At 53.2% G+C, this 18,546-nt stretch overlaps 1 protein-coding gene across 3 annotated transcripts in view; it reads right to left on the reverse strand.

Moving 5' to 3' along the window:
* Nucleotides 1-4,493: 4,493 nt before the first annotated feature.
* The window catches only part of FUBP3 (far upstream element binding protein 3), a 60,234-nt gene continuing 46,181 nt past the window's right edge, over nucleotides 4,494-18,546 (reverse strand). For 2 of the 3 annotated variants that reach the window (XM_023216939.1, XM_023216938.1), the window contains exons 12-19: nucleotides 16,387-16,528; nucleotides 12,188-12,348; nucleotides 11,343-11,416; nucleotides 10,956-11,036; nucleotides 10,700-10,776; nucleotides 8,191-8,262; nucleotides 6,784-6,911; nucleotides 4,494-5,830 (exon numbers count right to left, since the gene is read on the reverse strand). In XM_023216939.1, coding sequence (XP_023072707.1) covers nucleotides 5,822-5,830; nucleotides 6,784-6,911; nucleotides 8,191-8,262; nucleotides 10,700-10,776; nucleotides 10,956-11,036; nucleotides 11,343-11,416; nucleotides 12,188-12,348; nucleotides 16,387-16,528 — 744 coding nt within the window. In that variant the 3' untranslated portion in view covers nucleotides 4,494-5,821. The remainder of the gene's footprint in view (nucleotides 5,831-6,783; nucleotides 6,912-8,190; nucleotides 8,263-10,699; nucleotides 10,777-10,955; nucleotides 11,037-11,342; nucleotides 11,417-12,187; nucleotides 12,349-16,386; nucleotides 16,529-18,546) is intronic. The other variant, XM_023216940.1, reaches the window with a different exon arrangement.

Here is an 18,546-nt window from a genome sequence, read left to right on the forward strand (position 1 = left end):
GGATTCAAGTGATTCTTTTGCCCAGCCTCTCTAGTAGCTTGGATTACAGGTGCCTGCCACCACACCCGGCAGATTTTTTGTACTTTTGGTACAGACGGGGTTTCACTATGTTGACCAGGCTGGTCTCGCACTCCTGACCTTAGGTGATCCACCCACCTTGGTCTCCCAAAGTGCTGGGATTACAGGCGTGAGCCACTGCGCCAACCTTTTTTTCGGTTTGTTTTTTGAGACAGGGTCTTGCTTTGTCACGCAGGCTGGAGTGCAGTGGCATGATGACAGCTCACTGCAGCCTCGACTTCCTGGGCTCAAGGGATCCTCTCACCTTGGCTTCCCAAGTAGCTGGGACTACAGGTGTGCACCATCATGGCTGGCTAATTAAATAAAAAAATTTTTTTTTTTTTTTTAGAGGTGGGGGCTCACTCACCTGCCCAGGCTGGTCTCAAACTCCTGGCTCAAGCGATCCTCCCGCCTTGGTCTCCCAAAGTGCTGGGATTACAGATGTGAGCCACTGCACCAGGTCGGTGGCCAGTTTTTGAGTGCTTATTAAGAACCAGGTGTGAAGCACTTTACTTGTGTGCCATTGACTCTTATTATAGCCCCACGGGCGGGTAGGTGCCTACTAGCCCCACACTTAGGATACCAGGGGTTAGGTCATATGAGCTGCAGACAGGACTCAGACCCAAGTTTCGTTTACACATTCATGCCTCACACCCTGCTGCCTTAGGTAGGCTGAACTCGCCGGCCCCACTAGAACCATGTTAGGTATTCCTTGCACATGTGCCTGGCTCTGCTCATGTGTGGGTGTGGCAAGGCAGGCCGGTGTTGCAGCCAGGCTGAGGTTCGAGGAGGCCTCAGCAAGAGTATAGCTCTCCACTGAAACCCCAGCAGAGTGTAGCACGAACTTGGCATGGAACTGGCCCCTCCAAGCCTGTGTGAGTAAGGACAGGTTCCAGCCTCATCTGTCAAATGGGGAGCATAGTCCTGGTTACCTCTCAGGTCACATATGCACAACCATGGTATGACTCTGGTCAGAACCTATTCAAACCTGTTTCCTCGGTGGAGTGCGGTGGCTCACGCCTGTAATCCCAGCACTTTGGGAGGCCAAGGCGGGTGGATCACGAGGTCAGGAGTTCGAGACCAACCTGGCCAACATGGTGAAACCCCGTCTCTACTAAAAATACAAAAATTTAGCCAGGCGTGGTGGCACATGCCTGTAATCCCAGCTACTCAGGAGGCTGAGGCAGGAGAATTGCTTGAACCCGGGAGGTGGAGGTTGCAGTGAACTGGGATGGTGCCACTGCACTCCAGCCTAGGTGACAGAGCAAGACTCCATCTCAATAAATAAACAAATAAAAATAAAAAATAAAAATGAAGACTCCTTACTTAATATGTTTATTGTTCACCTATTAACATTGAACTCATGGCCAACAGCACTGTAACTCAAGCCTGCAAGCAGCAGAACGCATGTATTGTCTCCATCAGCCACATCTAAGTCTTCCTATGCTCAGGAGTGCTAGACGGCCCTTTAGTGCCATGCTTGGGGCCCACTTTAGACAGTGAAACTCAAAAAAAAAAAAAAAAAAAGGCACAAAAAGCAAAAACCGTGGCACTAAGTAGACTCCAAGGAACAGCGCTTGTTTGTGGCGCAAGAGCTGGAACCAGAAGGCAGAGCGCCGCCACCTTCCCACCTCAGCTGGGAACATGTGCATGGAGTAACTCACGTTTTTCACCGTGAATGGCCACAAATGCACTGTGAAGGTAGATCTGGGGGTTGCAAATACATTTCGGTGAGTAGGTGAATTTGCAAATGCAGAACTGAAAATGATGATTGACTGCAATGCACTTCCAGGGCTGGCCATGGTTGGTACTCAACCCTAACTTTCAAGATCATCCCCCCATCCTGCCAACCACCTCCCTTGGTGGTGACTACAAAAGACAGTGCACCCCCAGGAGGCGGTGGTCACGCTGTCCTCTGAAGCCCCAGCTGGAGTGCAGCATAGAACCTGGCACAGAACTGGCCCCTCCACGCCCATGTGAATAAAGGCAGGTCTCAGCCTTTGACTCTGAGCCCTCATCTGTGAAATGGGGAGATTAGGCCTTTCTACCTCCCAGGGTGCAGAGACCACCTTGGAAGCAGGTGCCTGGAAAGGGCCAGGACCCCCTTGGTAGATGCTACAGAAACACCTTCAAGACAAAGGACAGGAAAGATGATCATTGTTTCAAGGGTGGTGAGGGTTGTCTTCACTTCCCCTTCCACCCCACCCAAGACACAGACCCAGGGCCGGCAGCCCCCTGCGGAATTGAGTGTCAAGCCACTTTCTGGCCATTAATCTCTAAGCATCTATCAGGCCCATTTGCTTCAGCCCATCTTAAAAAACCCCAGCTGGGCCCTAGTGGACCAGAAGTGGGGCTGGGAGGCAGAGGGGCTGTAGCCAGCTAGAAGCTGCGACTCTGAGGTGACCCATGTTCTCACAGACCAGGCACTGCACTGTGCCGCCTGTACCCCAGCCGACCCCACTGTGGGGGCTCTGGGACATCATGGCTGGTCACCACTTTCGAGTGGCCCTGGAAAGATGGTGCCTCCTACCTGATGAGAGGCCAGGGGTACTGACCGAGGCCCGCTGGCTGAGAACTCCTCAACCCCAGCCCAAACTTCTGGGCGGGGCTGCGATCGGCTCAGCAGGGTCCTTGATGAATCCTGAACTTGGGAGGCTGGCAGAGACCCAGTAGGCATGGGCGGTGGCGGGTGGGGGTGGAGCATGCATTCAGAAGACAGACTGGCCAACCGCCCGCCCCGCCTCCCCGACCCCGACTGCCCTTACAGTGATGACCATGCATCTTTCTTAATGGAATACAACCGCTGAACTTGGTACATTTCAAGCACTTTAGCCTTCCAGTACACCAGACTGCTGATGAAAATCATCTTCCTTGGGCGCCATGTTAATGAGGCCAAATTTCATATGCTTGCAAACTTTCCCCCCTGCCTCCTGTGGTACTACACCCCCTCCCCCCAATAAAAGATTGCATCAGAGAGAAAAAGAGATTTCCATAATTTATAGTATGGGCATTTCACTGGGGACAAGCGCTAATCTGTACTTACCGATACATTTAAGAAAATGCATCCTCCGCAAGCCTGCACCATTTATGACTCTTGGCACAAACCGCAATGCTCAGTCTTCAATTAAGGGACACCTTAGGGTTCATTATCACACAATCGCTCCCTGTGAACCATGCCAAATGCTGTTTTGGCACAGAGCTTGCAAGATGAATTAGAAGGAAGTCTTCTCTGTAATGCCCTCTCCCGAATTCCCATTACCGTCATCAGCGTTTACGCCCTCCTCCCACTCGGCCCCCTCCCCCCACTTTCCAAGTGCCTTTTACTATTCAATTTCTCAATGTCAAACTCGATTCTCTAGAGGTGCAGTTAAAAATGCCACATCTCCTTTTTGTCTTCCGGCTCTCAACAGGCCTGCCATGGCCGCAGATGGGCTGCTCTCCACACCCCTTTTCGGCCTGAAGGAGCCACAGATGCTTTTTTCCCCTCCAGTCAGAGCTTGGAGTCCAGACAAGCGGCCAGTATTGGCCAGGCACACCCCAGCAAGCCCCGTTCAGGATTGAAACAGGTCCCTGCATCTAAGTAGAGGCGACCCGCACAGAAAGGCTGAGGGCGAAGGCAGGGCCCGCTCAGACGTGAAAGCAGACACTGTGCTCAGAGCCAGTCACCCCAACCAACGGGACACAAGGTAAAAAAAAAAAAGGCGAAGGCTGATGTTCTCTATTCCGTAATGCTCTTCCAAGTCTGAGGCCCACACTGTCGCCATGAGTCCTAAGACCACAGACTGTAACTTAACACCTCTGGGGAAGGACGCCCCATTTGTTTCTTCATGAAAGGAAGGATAGAATGAGCACGTGTGCTGATGCTTCCTAGCCCTCCCGGCAATCTGGCATCCCACCCTGGGCACGGGGCTGAGAGCGAGAAAGCGCCACCACCAGAGCCACAGGTGAGGCTGGGTACAAGGAGGCGGGGGTTGCAGGCAGCGACAGTCAGGGAAACCGCACCACGCCTAGGGCAGCCCACCTACATGTACAGGCAAGTGTGTGTGCATGGGCATGCCGGGAAGGGGAGCGGGCGGAGGGCAAGGGGCTGCCCAGTCAGTTGCAGAAGCCCGCTGACCCGCCGCACGCCCTTCAATGCATCTCTCAGCTCCATCCGATGACACTCCCGTACTGACTTCTCATTTAGAGATGCCCGGCTGTGACGGAAGGGGAGCTGAGCCCAACCACAGCACTCAAGTCAAGCTGTCAAATCAAAGCCATTAAAATAAAATTAGCTTAACGAACTAGCTAGACATCTAGGCTGTGCACCAGCGAAGGCGGGCTGACGCAGAGCAGGATGATGGGCGAGGCCCGCAGGAATCCTCTTTCCCTCTCGGGCGGCAGCGGGCAGGGGGCAGAGGGACAAACTGGCGAATGGAAGGCAAACAGGCCAGAAAGACTTTGCCCACAAGATGTCTTGTGGAAATTTTATTATATAGAGTGTAAAATGAATTGTCAGTCAAATAAAAAGAACACTTTTTTTCTTAAAAACCACATGCATAACATTTTCCAATTGTCTTTTTTAATAGTTAGACATTTCAAGCATTATAAGAAAAATAAGGAGAAAAAACCAGAAACTGTAACTTCAGTACATTTCAAACGGAATGTCCCTCAGGTCAATTAGAAATGCAAGAAAAAATAGCTTCAATTCCGTTTTTTTTCCTTTAAAAATACATGTTATCTGTACAAGATACACTACAGTAAACACTGGAAATCATATTATCCCTTTTATTAAATCAAAATTATTTAATTCATAATGCGGTTAATACTAATTTATTCATCTAGTTAATCTGACAAAATATTAAGAAAATATTTAAAAGAAAAGAGCAAACAACACCTTGGAATTAAAAATAGTTATAACTACATTTTTTATACGGTTTAATGTTCCACAGTGTGTGTTAAAAGTTATATTGAATTTCTTAATATTAAAAATAACAGTATTTATATTTCTGAGAGAATAGAGAAAGGTTTTTTGTTTTGTTTTAAAAACAAGCTTGGAGGTCTTAGATACACAGTTGCGACTGGTAATGGAGACATGAAACAAACGTATGCTAAACACACGAACACATTTTTATATTACCCCTTTAGAACTCTAGAAATTATACAAACCCTACAAAATGCCCCTCCCAACCCCTGTTGGACAGCAATACAATTATCTGTCTCAATTCAGAATTCACATCATTCATTACAATACATAATAGTTCAGTTTTTTAAAAATGCAATAAAACCAGACAGCCAAGATACAACAAATTAGAAGTAAAACATTAAATGAATTTACACATTTAAGAATACTTAAATACTGCTTTAAAATTTTTAAAAAGAATTTGTTACATACCACCTAAGACTTCCAAGCCACTTTCTGTTGCAACAGAAAAAACTGCAAATAAAAAGGACACAAAACAAAACCAAACAAACCTGAAACCATCGTGTTGAAATGTCGCAGCTCTGAGGCCCGTTCCGGCGCCTGACTTTGTAGGTATTGCTCCCAGAAGAACCCCAGAGCTTATACATTTGAAATAACGAAAATAATGAAACAAAAATTATCAGCAATTTTTAGTAACTAATTTTCCTGATTTTTAGAAAAATTCCGTTAATCTAAATATAGTGTTTCACAGAACAAAACAACAGTTCTTCATCAAAAGGTTTGCAAATGTAAAAACCTCTGTTACAAATAGGTTTTCTTTGACAATGATTTTGCGGGAAAGCTGGCCACGAGGACACTGTCCTACTGCTCCTGTGGGCGGAAGGGAAGAGGAATTAGTCTGTGATGGCAGGTTCTCAGGTCTGTGTGCCAGTGAGGAGGTGACAGGTCACCCCCTCCCCTCTGGCGCCATGCCGGCACCGACACACACGGACAGGGCCGTGTCCCAGCACCTCCCCTGGGTCTCGCGTCACGGGAGCTGGGCCAGATAAAACCTCTGCTGCAGAGGAGGTCTTGGGCTCCTCTCTCTGCTAGGGACTAGGGCCAGGGAAGAGCGGACAGTGTGAGCCGCTGTCGCCACCAGCCCTGACACCTGTTTCCCCAGGACCAGACCCAGACGGCCAATTTGGCAGTGAGTGGCCTAACCAGCTGAGTCCAGGGCCAGGAGGTAACTGAAATGTTATCCATGAGGACCTGACTGGCATCAGGTGGGAAATGCGCCCTGTGGGAACATTTGGACGTCTTCCCTTCTTTAATAAGAAATCCGTTTTTGGCCTCTGAACAGAACCCTCTAGGTTGTGCGCAGAAGAGGAAAGCTGGGCTCTGCCCCCACTGCCCTCTCCCTGCCTCCTGCTGCTGCCCGGGCATGGCTGATGGCCTGGCCGCTCCACCCTGCTCGAGAGCAGCCGCTGGAGCGCACCCTCTGCACATGTTCCTTTATAGTTAGGGAAACTGAGGCTTAGAGGAAGACAGAGGCTACTAAGCAGCCCTGAGGTCTGGGGCCCAGACTTGAGAAAAGATCAGGCACTTCCTTGCAGGGGCTGCACCACCAATCCTCCCACTTGGCCTACACTCTTCTTCTCCGGAGCGAGGAGGGACAGAGGGGCTGGAGCCAGGCTCTCAGCAGATGCAGCCTCGCTGAGGAGCTACGGGGCCCAGAGGCTCCTCCTAGCCCAGTGCTCTCATCCTGGGGTCAGCAAACACAGGCTTGGGAACAGGGGCTTGGGGCTAGGGAGTGGCTGCGGTGCTGGTGACTAGCTACAGACCTGGCTGTGGGCCTGCGCCTGCCCTAACGTCTGTCCGTAGAAAGCGACCTGCTGTCTGTAATATTCCGCCCAGGCCATTGTGTAGTCCGACGGGGAGCTGGCCTGAGGAGCAGCACTGGCGGCGTGACCTGGTTGACAAAGGAGGAAACAGGTTATCGGCAGCAGGGGCGCACTAGGCAGGGCCCTTCCCAAAGGCCCTGGGCATCTGCTCTCCCTCCGGACGGCTGGAAGGCAGGCAGGTCTGGGAGGTGGTGCGGTGAGGCTGGTGCTGCAGGAGTGCTTGCTCCAAAAGGTGCGCTTAGCCTTTTGTTGCCCGGCCCCTGCTATGCCTGTGAAGACCAATTCTCATGTCTGCCTTCTCTCTGCGGAAGCGCATTCTCTGCATCTGCCTGCCTGCCCCTTCAGCTCCCAGGGCCCCGTAACAGAGACAGAAGGCAGGATTCTGGGTTGGGGAGGGGGAGAAGGGGAGTGCCTAGCTTGGGTGCCTGTGATAGTGTCCAAATCCTGTAAACAGCTTGAACACAGGCCCAGGTGTGTCTGGGAGTCGGGATTTGGGGAAGACTGGGCAGCTGAACTCACACCAGGTCCCCTGGTGACCGTGACTGAACACCCTCACCTCCAACCCCTAGAAGGGCCATGAACCCGGCAACGATTCCAACACCAGGGGGACCATTTCTCTGGTGGCCTTCAACCCGATCTCTTCCAACCAGCAAGAAACATCCTCCAAACACAAGGCACGTGAGATACCTCTTTAAACCAATCCCCAACCCTCCGGTCCAGTAATGGTGGAATATACGCAGAGTCTGGCACTAACTTTAGATGACTCCCCAGAGACCTCTGGCTTGCTGGGCCCCTCACCCTGCTCTGAAGGCTGGTTTCGTTTCTGGTAGTTAGAAAACCGACCTACTTAAGAGGAGAAACTAAGCACCCAGCTTCAACGTCCAGGTAAGGCCTCCTTCCCCGAGTCTCACCACCTTTCCTCATCTGCCCTGAAGCACCGAGACAGAGAACAAGACGCCCGGTTGGTCTGTTTGCTGGCCAGGTGGCACCCAACCCGAATCTTTCAGTCCCTAAGGAGACCAGATGCCAGCTGAGCCCACACTTCCAGGTGCCACGCCTACCTCGAAGTCCTTTGGAGCCCAGCAGGGGGAGAACAAAGAGGAGGGGATGGCAGGCCTGTGCTGGGTCGCAGGGCAGCCTGTGGTCACTAACTGACTATGCCTGGACTCCTGACAGAGAGAAGCAGGCAGGCACGGGGATGGAGGACGAAGGCAAATAATGAGATCAAGCCACACGGGGACGGCATCAGGGAAAAAAGAGGTGACAGCGAGCCTTGGACTCTGAAGTCTCTGGGCTAGAGGGGACTGTGCTGCCGGGAGCCACAGGTTAGGAGGGCCGGGCACTCACTCTGTTTTTTGTAATAGTCTTCCCAGGCCTTGCTGTAGTTGGGCTGGCTGCTCTGCGGCTGGCTCTGCTGGCCTGTGCGAAGAATACAAAAGCAGTCAGGCCTTCCGGGCTCCTCATAGCCTCAGCCCCAGCCCGCCAACTGCAGGCCCTGCCCTGCACTCCTCCACCTCGCTCCTGGCCACACACAGCTCCACAGCCCTGCCTGGGAAGGAGGTGGCAGCTGGCAGGGCTGGGAGGGGTGTAACTAAGATCACTGTAAGGGCGGGGCTGGGCACACCAGCTGCCCCTCACAGGGCAACTAGCAAGGCTAGCCTGACCCTCTTCAGATGGAGACACGAGCTGTGGGTCCATAGACGGGGACTTGAGGGCCACAGCTACTGTTGTTTTGAGGCTCCCCAGTCAGCCCTCCAAAGGACAAAGACTCCAGAGGCTGCTGACCACTCTTCGTGTGGCCCTCTGTTCAAGGTCTGGGGGCTGTGCCTGTGGACCAGCGGAAGTGGAGGGGCCACGGGGCGCAGGGCTGGGCAGCACCCGTGGGCTCCTGGACCCTATCCAGCCTCAGGCTGTGCTGGGGTAGGGCAGAGGGAAAGGGGATGCATGTGTTGGGGTGGTCCAGCCCTTCTCTTCCGTGCAAGACCCTGGGTTCACCCTCTAAGCTGTGTGGGCAATGAAGACTGGGAGTGGCAGAGAAACAGCCGGCGCCCAGAAACATAGCCTCAGCACCGCGCCAGGCACAAGACGGGGTTCAAAGACTTGACCACTGCAGTGGGTCAGGACCTTTCCTTCTGCCCAGGCTGGGGCTGGCTCAGGAGTCCACCTGCCAAGGCCCACAGAAGACCCCTCACTGTCTTGTCTCCTGTGAGGATTGTAGCCCGAAGCAGGCAGGAAGGGCAAACCCCTGCAGAGCGCGTGCAGCCAAATGCCTTCTCCACTGGTCCACTTCACTGCAGGCTGAGGAGCAGTGTGGGGAAGAAGCAAGCAGCGGGAGGAAGGAGGGAAGCAGATGCTCCGCTTCCTCCCACAGGGGCAGGGCGAAGGAGGGACACAGGCAACAAACACTCTTCCCTCTGACACAGAGGGCGCCAGCAAGCAGGACTTCACTGCCAAACAATATTTCACCAACCCAAACCGGTTCTCAACTGCAAAACCCCGGAGTAAACAAATGAGCCAAGCTCAACAGCATGAGATGAAGGCTACCCAAGGGTGACAAGACCACTGGGCACCTCCTGCGCTCTCCCTTCCTCAGCCCAACAGGCCTCTGCCAGTTCCACCCGCCAGGGGGCCGTTTGCCCTGAAGGCCTCCCAGGCCTCAGTGTCTCCAGTCAATCCTGGCCACCTTGCTGCCTGGAGGATTCTCTCAGACCAGAACAGCACCCAAAGGCCCCGGCACTGTGAGTGCAGCTCCCGCCGAGACGTGAGGAGCCAAGGAAAGGAAACAGGGTCAGCCCCCGTGGTCAAGCATGCAGAGAGAAAGGGAATGGTGGGATCTGGGTGCTGTGTGGGTGCTCACTGCAGTGTTCTATGATGTTTGAAATGCTTCCTAATAAGATACTGGGGAAAAAAGGGAAGAAACACAACTATCCAATTTCAGAGCATGCAAGTGCTTTAAAATTCAAAGCCAAACCCTTGCTTTTACGTGTGACAGAAGTAGAGATCCAGAGAAGGCAGGGCGTGCCTAAGGCCACACAGCACTGGCTTCAGGACTCTGTGTAAGGCTCAAGTGGCAGAACCCCAGAAAGGGGGCTCAGGCCCTCCGAGCCAGGCTGTGAGGCGGGGCCTGCGGCCTGGGTGCTGTCAGAATCTGCAGACACTGAAGAAGCCTTTCCAAACACAGGACAGAAACTCCAGAGCGGTCAAGAGAACCTGGATCATACTAAGGTAAGCGTTCTGCTTTGCTTTGTGAAGGCCATGCCAGAGGAGCTACACCAGCTCTGAAACCCAACAGTGGTTCCTGAAGCGGCTGTGGGGACAGAGTGGGGACAGAGTGGGCTAGGTTTGATTCCCACCCGGACTTTCTCCTTCACAACCAGTCTCCCTGGAGAGGCGGGATGCAGCAGAGGTCATTCCCTAGCTGTCTGCTTCTGAAAAGTTCTGGAGAGGAAAGCCTGAGAGGGGAGAGGAAGGCAGCCAGGAGCCAGCCCCCCCAGGGAGTGGAGAAGAGGAAGAACAGAAGCTGGCTCAACCTATACCCACAGCCCATCCATGCATGGGGAACAACAGTGACAGAGGCCCAGAGCTCTGAGGAGGACAGGTGGGCCAAGAGGGCCAGCCCAGAGTCCCCAGTCCGCCTGAGGTTTGTGCAGTTTCCCTCTGGGCCTTTCTCTGAGCATGTGCAACCCCCCGGAAAGGCCTACAGGAAGCCCCAAGCCCCACCCAGAGGGCTCCCTGTCATTTGGGGAGGGGCATCCTGGGCCTGCTGGCTGAGTTGAGTGGGGGCGTTTTGGCCCCAGGACTTCTGTGGGCCCCAGCCTTTCTGGAGGGCATGCATTCCCCACCCCGGGTCACTTACTTGGGACCTGCTGTGTGGGCTGCTGCCACGCCTGGTAGGTGCTGCCCCAGCCCTGGGTCAGAAAGGCCGGAGGACCACTGTGGATGACAAGAGAGTCACTCATTCCTATAGAGGGCAGGTCACCCCTGTCGTCTCCCTCTTCACTGCTCACCTCCCTCACCCCAGCCAAGCATCACTGGACCCTTGCCTGTCAGCAGCAGTCAAGTGATCACCCTAGTCCCGTCTATCCCCAGCTGAATCACAGCAGGTCACCTACCTCACGGGGGTGCTGTGGGGGTTCCCGTTCACCTTGGCAGCCATGTTTGGGAAGCACCCGGAGCTCCGCGGAGGAAAGGTACTGGGAAAAGGTGAAAGAAACAACAGAATGAGCGCCTCACGTGGAGTGCTCGGCCCCTTCCCCCAGCCACAGGGCACCGAGGGGGCGGTCGGGACGGAAGACTGCCCTCTGGGAGACTCCCATCCCATTGCGGAGGTCAGTGAGTCATAGGCTGGAGGGACCACTGGTGAGGCGAAAAGAAACAAGTCCTGCCCACGCCCAGAACTTCAGGCCTTGGCTGGCACTCCCTAGAAGCAGCTGGAAAGGACAGGGGATCTCTTGGGAGCGAGTGAATTCTCCCGGGCAAGACTGATGCAAAAGACTCACTTTTGATGAGGTGGGGCAGGTGGCTGGCTGAAGGGACTCTGTCCGAAGGCTCCAGGTGCTCCGAGACTGGTCCCCTGTGGGGGCACAGAGGGAGCTCTCACCCGCTGTTGGCTGCACACCTCTGTCCTCCGCCCAGGCCCGCCCCGAGGCAAAGCCCAGCTACTGGGGGGATGGAGTCGAGTGAAGTCAGGACACCTACGCAATCATACTAGCCTTCCTTCCCACAGCAGGCTGCACTGCAGAAATGGCTTCTGCCCTCCAGCGACCAATTCCACCACACAGCCAGTCCTGGCACCACCACAACTGCCCTGGTATATCACCCTGGGGGTAGGGACCAACCTGCTTGACTCTCCCGTCAACTTAGGCTGGCCCAAGGCTCTTTCTGCCATTCTACGTCCCCATTGAGGTGAGCAGTGGCCCATCTGTCCTCCATCAACACTCCCTTTCTTTATCTGCCTTGAGGTGCCTGAAACTAAAGCCAGAGTCAATGAAAGCTGCCTGCTGGGCTGGCCGCCAGGGCAATGCCAGCGGAGTCCCGGGGCAGCGCTGGGGGGAGGCTGCTGCCCCAGCTGCTCATCTAAGCCTGCAGGGGAACCGCTCTGGGGCCTTGGCTGCTGTGGCCTTGGTGAGTCCTGCCAGGCTTCCTTCATTGCTTCTGGGCCTGGCTCTGGCACTCCCTGGGTCTCCGACCCTCCCCTTTGGCAAAGCAGGAAGGGGCTTGCCCTCATGTGATGTGAGAACCCACAGGCACAAGCAGTGCAAGGTTGCGGGAAAAGCTGGTACCTTGGACATCCAAAAGAAAACAGCTATGAGTAAGCCAGGCAGGGGAAGGACCTTGTACGTACGCCAACTTTCTCATCTATGAGCTGCCTGGCCGCCTCGATCTGCTGGGGAACCCCCCTGATGGTGAATCTCCGCAGGTTGGGGTCGCTGTTGGGAGGGGGGTTCCTCTGAAGCTCCACGTGCGCCCCTGACTGCTGGTTGATGCTTTTGATGTTCTCACCCCCTGCGGACAGCAGAACACAAACCGAAGAGTAAGCAGCTACTGTGGCAACCCGAGGCTCTGGGGCACTTGGCTCCAGAAGAGGACTCGGGGGGATTCTGTGCACGTCGGCACTTGTCCCGACAGTAGAGAAGTACTCTCTATTTACTCCAAAGTGGTTGTAACTAAACCCAGGGCTCTCTCACTTGCAAAACTAGCTATTTGGAGTGAAGCTGGACTTCCTCTCAAAGCCAAGCTGAGGCCACAGATGCCATGTGAAACCTCCATGTGGAGGCCCTGAGTGGCCCAGTGACCAGGTCTGGCTGAGGCCCGTGGGTCTACACCATGGAGCTCACCCCTGGGGGCCAGCTGTGGGGCTCCCGCCCAGCCAGGGATGGCACTGCCCTTCTTAGCACAAGAATGGTGAGCCAAGGGCCCCTCCATGACAATGGGGCCTTCAGCCTGGCTGTGGGCAACTGTCTCTATAGGCCAAACGGACCACAGGCCCAAACATGCCTGGAGCCCGCTCAGGCCTTCAGTATCCCACCCCGTCACTTCTCAAGTCCCTGCCTCCTCCATGGGGTGGTGGGTCTAGCCAGGCAGTGCAAGGATGGGGTGGAGGCCACAGAGACCTGGGTGGAGCAGGGCTAATGAAAATTTAGTTGGTCTCTTTCAAAAACCTGTGAGAGTCTCAGTCTCTTAATGAAATCTGCGTAATAAAAGCTCCAGCAGTGTAACAATAGTTGGATTCTTCTGAAATTCACAGAACTTGCAGATCTGCTCTGCTCAACTCCGTGGGGGATGGAGGGTTGCTAGGAGGAGCCAGAATACAAGGGTAACTTGGAGCACAGAGTCTGGAAAAGTGGAGAAAAAGGTAATCTGCTCCAAAGCTGGTATAGGACAGCAGCGAGGCCCGGTGATCAAAAGCAAAGGCCAGGGGCCAGTGTCGGCCCCTCCTCTGCCCACAGTCAAAACAGGCCCTAAATGCCATGTGCCACCTCACCAAGACACCGTCCACAATCTACCAAACACTCCAAGCTTCCCTCCACCTACTGCCAGAAAAGCCCTGTCTCAACAGCCTATCAGGCCAGTCGGGAGGGAGGGGCTAAAGGCAGACACAAGCTGCATCTTGCCAGGACTCTATAGGGGTCAAGGAATGAGGAAGGAGACTTCAGGTGGTCCTTACTGAAGGCAGCGGGGGCAGCCCTTACAGGGGAGAAAAGACGCCGGGAGACATGGCATGCAGGTAAGGTCACATGCAGAAGAGGTTAATTTTAGGGTGGTTTTAAATTTAAAAAACCAACAAAACCAAATGTTGTGCTTGTGATTTCCTTAAAGTCCTGCTGGAGATTCAGAAAAGCATCCCTGCATTTTCTATCCTGGCCAGATCCACCTGTTTGGGGACACACCGGGCCAACGCCCACAGCTCTGATTTCCTCTGGGCCAGTGCAAGCCTCTCCTAGGTGACCTTTACCTCTGCCCTTTACTCAGAGGCCATGGATTTTATCTTCTCTGCGCCATGAAAAGCCGGTTCCTAGGCAATGGTTTTTGGAGAGCAATGAAGAATAGAGACTTGGCCAGGTGCAGTGGCTCGCGCCTGTAATCCCAGCACTTTGGGAAGCCAAGGCGGGCGGATCGCCTGAGGTTGGGAGTTCGAGACCAGCCTGACCAACAGGGAGAAACCCCCGTCTCTACTAAAAATGCAAAATTAGCTGGGTGTGGTGGCGCATGCCAGTAATCCAAGCTACTTGGGAGGCTGAGGCAGTAGAATCGCTTTAACCCAGGAGGCGGAGGTTGTGGTGAGCCGAGATCATGCCACTGCACTCCAGCCTGGGCAATAAGAGTAAAACTCCTCTCAAAAAATAAAAATAATAACAAAATAAAAAAGAATAGAAACTAAAATGCAGGCCATTTCCCCAGGCACACCTAAGATTCGAGGGAATCCTACTAGCCTCCACCCAGATCCACTTGGTCTGGAGGCAAAAGCACAAGGACATGAGTGTCTGCGACTGAGAACCCTGCGGTCCCAGACAGCTGAGGCCCCAGCCCTCCCCACTGGGCCCTGGGACCCTCGTCCCCAGGCCTTGGGAACATGCTAATAAGGTGAGGAGGCACCACAAAACCTTGCGGGGCCGGAAGGAGTTAATTTAAGTTCATCTTCTTTCAAAATGAGGTCACTGGCTTGGCACATGGTGGCTGTCTACAGACTCATTCAGCAGCCCGCTCCATTCTTCTACCTGATGGGGGGCAGAAGCGCCCCACCAGTGGCCCCCCGGCTGGACGTGAAATCGTAAAGCAATTAATCAAACCTGCTAAAAGGCCTGGCTGACAAGAGCAGGCTGGCTGCGCTATCTGTCAATGTTGCTGTGTTTATCATGGAAATCCAGCAGGGGCCAGGGAGGCTCTGTGTCTGTCCAGGCCAGAGGCCAAGGAAAGCTGGGCCTGACTGCGTGGGGCTCCTCTCTCCCTTACCCAGGCGCGCCCATCTCAAGGAACAGAGATGCCTCACACGGGCCCTGAGGGGGTGTGGGGGTGTGTGTGTGTGTGAGAGACACAGAAAGATCCTCCTACATCCGAGACGCTTATTAGGCTTCTTTAGGCTGCTATTCAAGCATGGGACACAGACCAGTTACTGCTTCGTTCTCATCACTGTTTTCTAGGAATCACTCAGGATGACTTTGTGAAGGGCCAACTACAAGGGCTCACTGTGAGAACCTCTCATGGTGAGGCAACAATGCTCACTCAGGGTTTAGAGACACAAGGAAATGAAAACTTCGCTGACAAAATGGTTTGCAAAAGGCCAAGAAATCTAGATCTAGCTAATCCTCAACCTACAGGCATCAACTAGCTGCAGTCTCACAGTGGCCAGGCTGGCGGTCTGGGCAGTGTGAGGCTTCTGGCAGCATCTGGTACAGCCTGAGATATCCCCGAAACACTCACCAGCCCGCACACCTGTCGGCAAATGAACACAAACCCATATCGTTTCTACCAACTCTGAGTGGTTCAGCATCTAAAACACAACACAGTTTCTTGCATTTTGCAAGAGCATAAAGCCCACAGTGTCCGTGAGCAGGGACAAGGGCAGCTCCTAGGACGTGAGTGTGGGGGGCTCCCACCTGCCCAGCTCTGGAAGTCTGCTGGTGAAGCCTCCCCAAGTCCTGCCTATCCAATATGAGTGCCCCTCAAGCAGCTAAGAGATATTTGGTGATCAAAAAAATTTGAGAAACTCTGGAGAGACGACTGTCCTCTCCACATGCTGTCAAATACCTAATGAAGGCAAATACGAACCCCAGCGACAACAGAGGCCCCCGCTGGCAGTGAGGCCTGGCTCAGAGCCCCCCGGAAGCCGAGCCCGCTGCCATACTGGGAAAGGCCCCACAGCCTCAGCCCTGGTCTCAGTAGCCTTTCTGGGTCCCAGGGCCAGCCAAGATGAACTGCTGCCAATGGCTGAGAAATATGGCCGCTCTCTCCCGGTTCTCAGTGAAGGACAGGAAGGAGCTACAGTAGCCATGAACGAGGGTTTCTTCCTAATGTTCTCCAAAATGCCCAGAAAAAACTAACAAATCAATGTTTATTTCCCTCCGCAGAGAGTCCGGGACTCACAGTAAGTATGCAGAAAGGATAAAAACCATTTTCACATGTTGTGCGGATCAAGACCAAATACTCAAACCTGGTAAGGGAAAGAAGTGACACAGTCGAGAAGGGATTTTTACTGAGGATATTGTCTCAACCGTCCCTCTAAGTTCCTTCGAGGTGAGTTAATTACCCATCAGTCGACTGACAAAGACCTCCCATCTTGCACAGGGTATCTTTTCACCAAGCTAAGCTGCCCTCAACAGGCAGAGGGTTTTACTGCTGTCTTCTTCACATTCACAGGAAAACATTCACTTTGCCCCTCACAACAGGCCTGTCAGCAGCCTCAGAGAACCATGCCAAGCAGGGTTCAGCAGCCCCAGCCTGCAGCAGCAAAAGGACTTCACCAAAGGTTCTGGAGGCCTGCTGACCTGCCTTCCCTCAAGCCAAACAGCTGAAGGGGGATGTGAAACCCCAGCTGCCTCTTACCTTTGCCTATGACAAGGCCACACTTATCGGCTGGCACCGTGTATGTTATCTCCTGGACGCCACCAGGGGCTCCCACGCTCCAGTCGCCACGGCCACGACCTCTTCCTCTGGCTGCTGCCAGGCCTCCAAAGCCGTCTCTTTCCTGGAAAGATCACAGAGCTCTAGTGACCTCTGCCACTGCCACAGCAGCACTGCTCTTCTCCTCCAGGGAGGAGGTTAAGTGACAGGATGCAATCAATGCCACCCATGAGAACCTAGCACCTTTCCACACTTCCCATTCTGAAGGGCTCTTTCAAGCCAGTATTGACACCAATCACGGGTGTATCCGGTGAGGGCCTGTGCAGACGAACACGCATGGTTACATAAACAGCTCCAATGTACCCAACAGAAACAGGCAGATACAAACTCCAAGGCTGAAGCCCAGCAGCCTTTCTCCCTGGAGCTTTCCTCACTGGGCCCCAATCTACAGGCATCAAGAGCTGGTTTCTCCCCTGCAGCTGAGGCCCCTCTTTTCCATGGCAGACACATACTGGGCCTGTGGGAAGCCAGGTGTGCAGAGCCTGCTGACCCTCCCCGACCGGGCACTGCTGAGCCACAACACCTGGCACTCCAATCAGCAAGAAGGATAAATGGATTTTATTCAGTTTTAGAAAACTTCTTGGTTGTTGTGCCCCCAAGCAGCAGCAGCAACAGGTTCGAGGGTGACCATTTGGGGCTACTTTGGAAGGGAGGAACAGAGGGAACCGGCCAGGGCCTCCTCCCCATGCGGGGCTGGAGAAGTCTCTGAATCATTCTCCCACTGTTCGCCCAGCAGAGAGAAAAACCTAAATCTAACAGCTGACAGAGGAAGAACTCTTTCATTCAGACGGCAGCAAGTCTCATTCCAGCTGCTGTCCGCTGAGTCATTTTGGAGCTGCAGTATTTAAACTCTCTTAAATGTGGAGGGTGAACCTGGTCAAACTAAGAGCTATTTCATGGCACAGACTATTCAACACACTGAAGAAATGTTGGGCAAAACCTGCTCATGTTGATTAAGAGTAAACTGAACGTTTTACCCAGAATCTAAACCAGCAGAAAGCGGAGACAACTGGAGTGCTCTTCCCCCGCACTCTGCTTTTATGAGAGACAACTGCCAAGTAAACAAGGCAATTGTAGGAATTTATGTTCACACATGCACACGAGCGCACAGTCAACTTTCTGGGCATGCCACAGATCTCAAGGAAAAGGTTTTCTCCCAAACATCTCACAGCCTCTGCAGCACAAGGTTCATAAACTTTTTTTTTTCTTTTTTGAGAGATTTTTGCTCTTGTTGGCTGCTGGAGTGCAATGGCGGAATCCCGGCTCACTGCAACCTCCACCTCCTGGGTTCAAGCGATTCTCCTGCCTCAGCTTCCTGAGTAGCTGAAACTACAGGCATGCGCCACCACACCTGGCTAATTTTGTATTTTTAGTAGGGACGGGTTTCACCATGTTGGTTTTGAACTCCTGACCTCTGGTGATCCACCCGCCTCAGTCTCCTAAAGTGCTAGAATTACAGGCGTGAGCCACCATGTCCAGCTAATTTTGTATTTTCAGTAGAGACAGGGGTTTCACCATGTTGGTCAGGCTGGTCTCGAACTCCTGACCTCAGGTGATCCACTTGCCTCAGCCTCCCAAAGTGCTGGTTTTACAAGAGTGAGCCACTGCGCCTGGCCAAGGTTCATAAACTCTTGCTACAAAAAAGGATGCCAGAGATCATTTAGAGCAGGGGTGTGCAATCTTTTGCTTCCCTAGGCCACACTGTTAGAAGGCTTGTCTTCGGCCACCCATAAAATACACTAACACGAATGACAGCTGATGAGCTTTAAAAAAAAAAAAAAAAAATCACACAAAAAAATCTCCTAACATTTTAAGAAAGTTTATGAATTTGCATTGGGCTGCATTCAGTGCTGTTCCTGGGCTGCGTGCAGCCCACAGGCTGAACAAGCTTGATTTAGTGGCTGTTTTATAAACTTGTCTAATCCTAAGAATTGCCTGGGTCTCTAGTGAAGACCCAAGACCCTCCCCTGGAAATTCTGATTCAGTAGATCTGGGGTGGGGCCTACACATTTGTAATTTGAGTAAGAACCACCAGATGGCTCTTAGGGCATCACATGGAGAGCACTGCCTGGTACAAAGCAC

Source organism: Piliocolobus tephrosceles, chromosome 14 (genome assembly GCF_002776525.5).
Source record: "Piliocolobus tephrosceles isolate RC106 chromosome 14, ASM277652v3, whole genome shotgun sequence".
Classification (NCBI taxonomy): Eukaryota; Metazoa; Chordata; class Mammalia; order Primates; family Cercopithecidae; genus Piliocolobus; species Piliocolobus tephrosceles.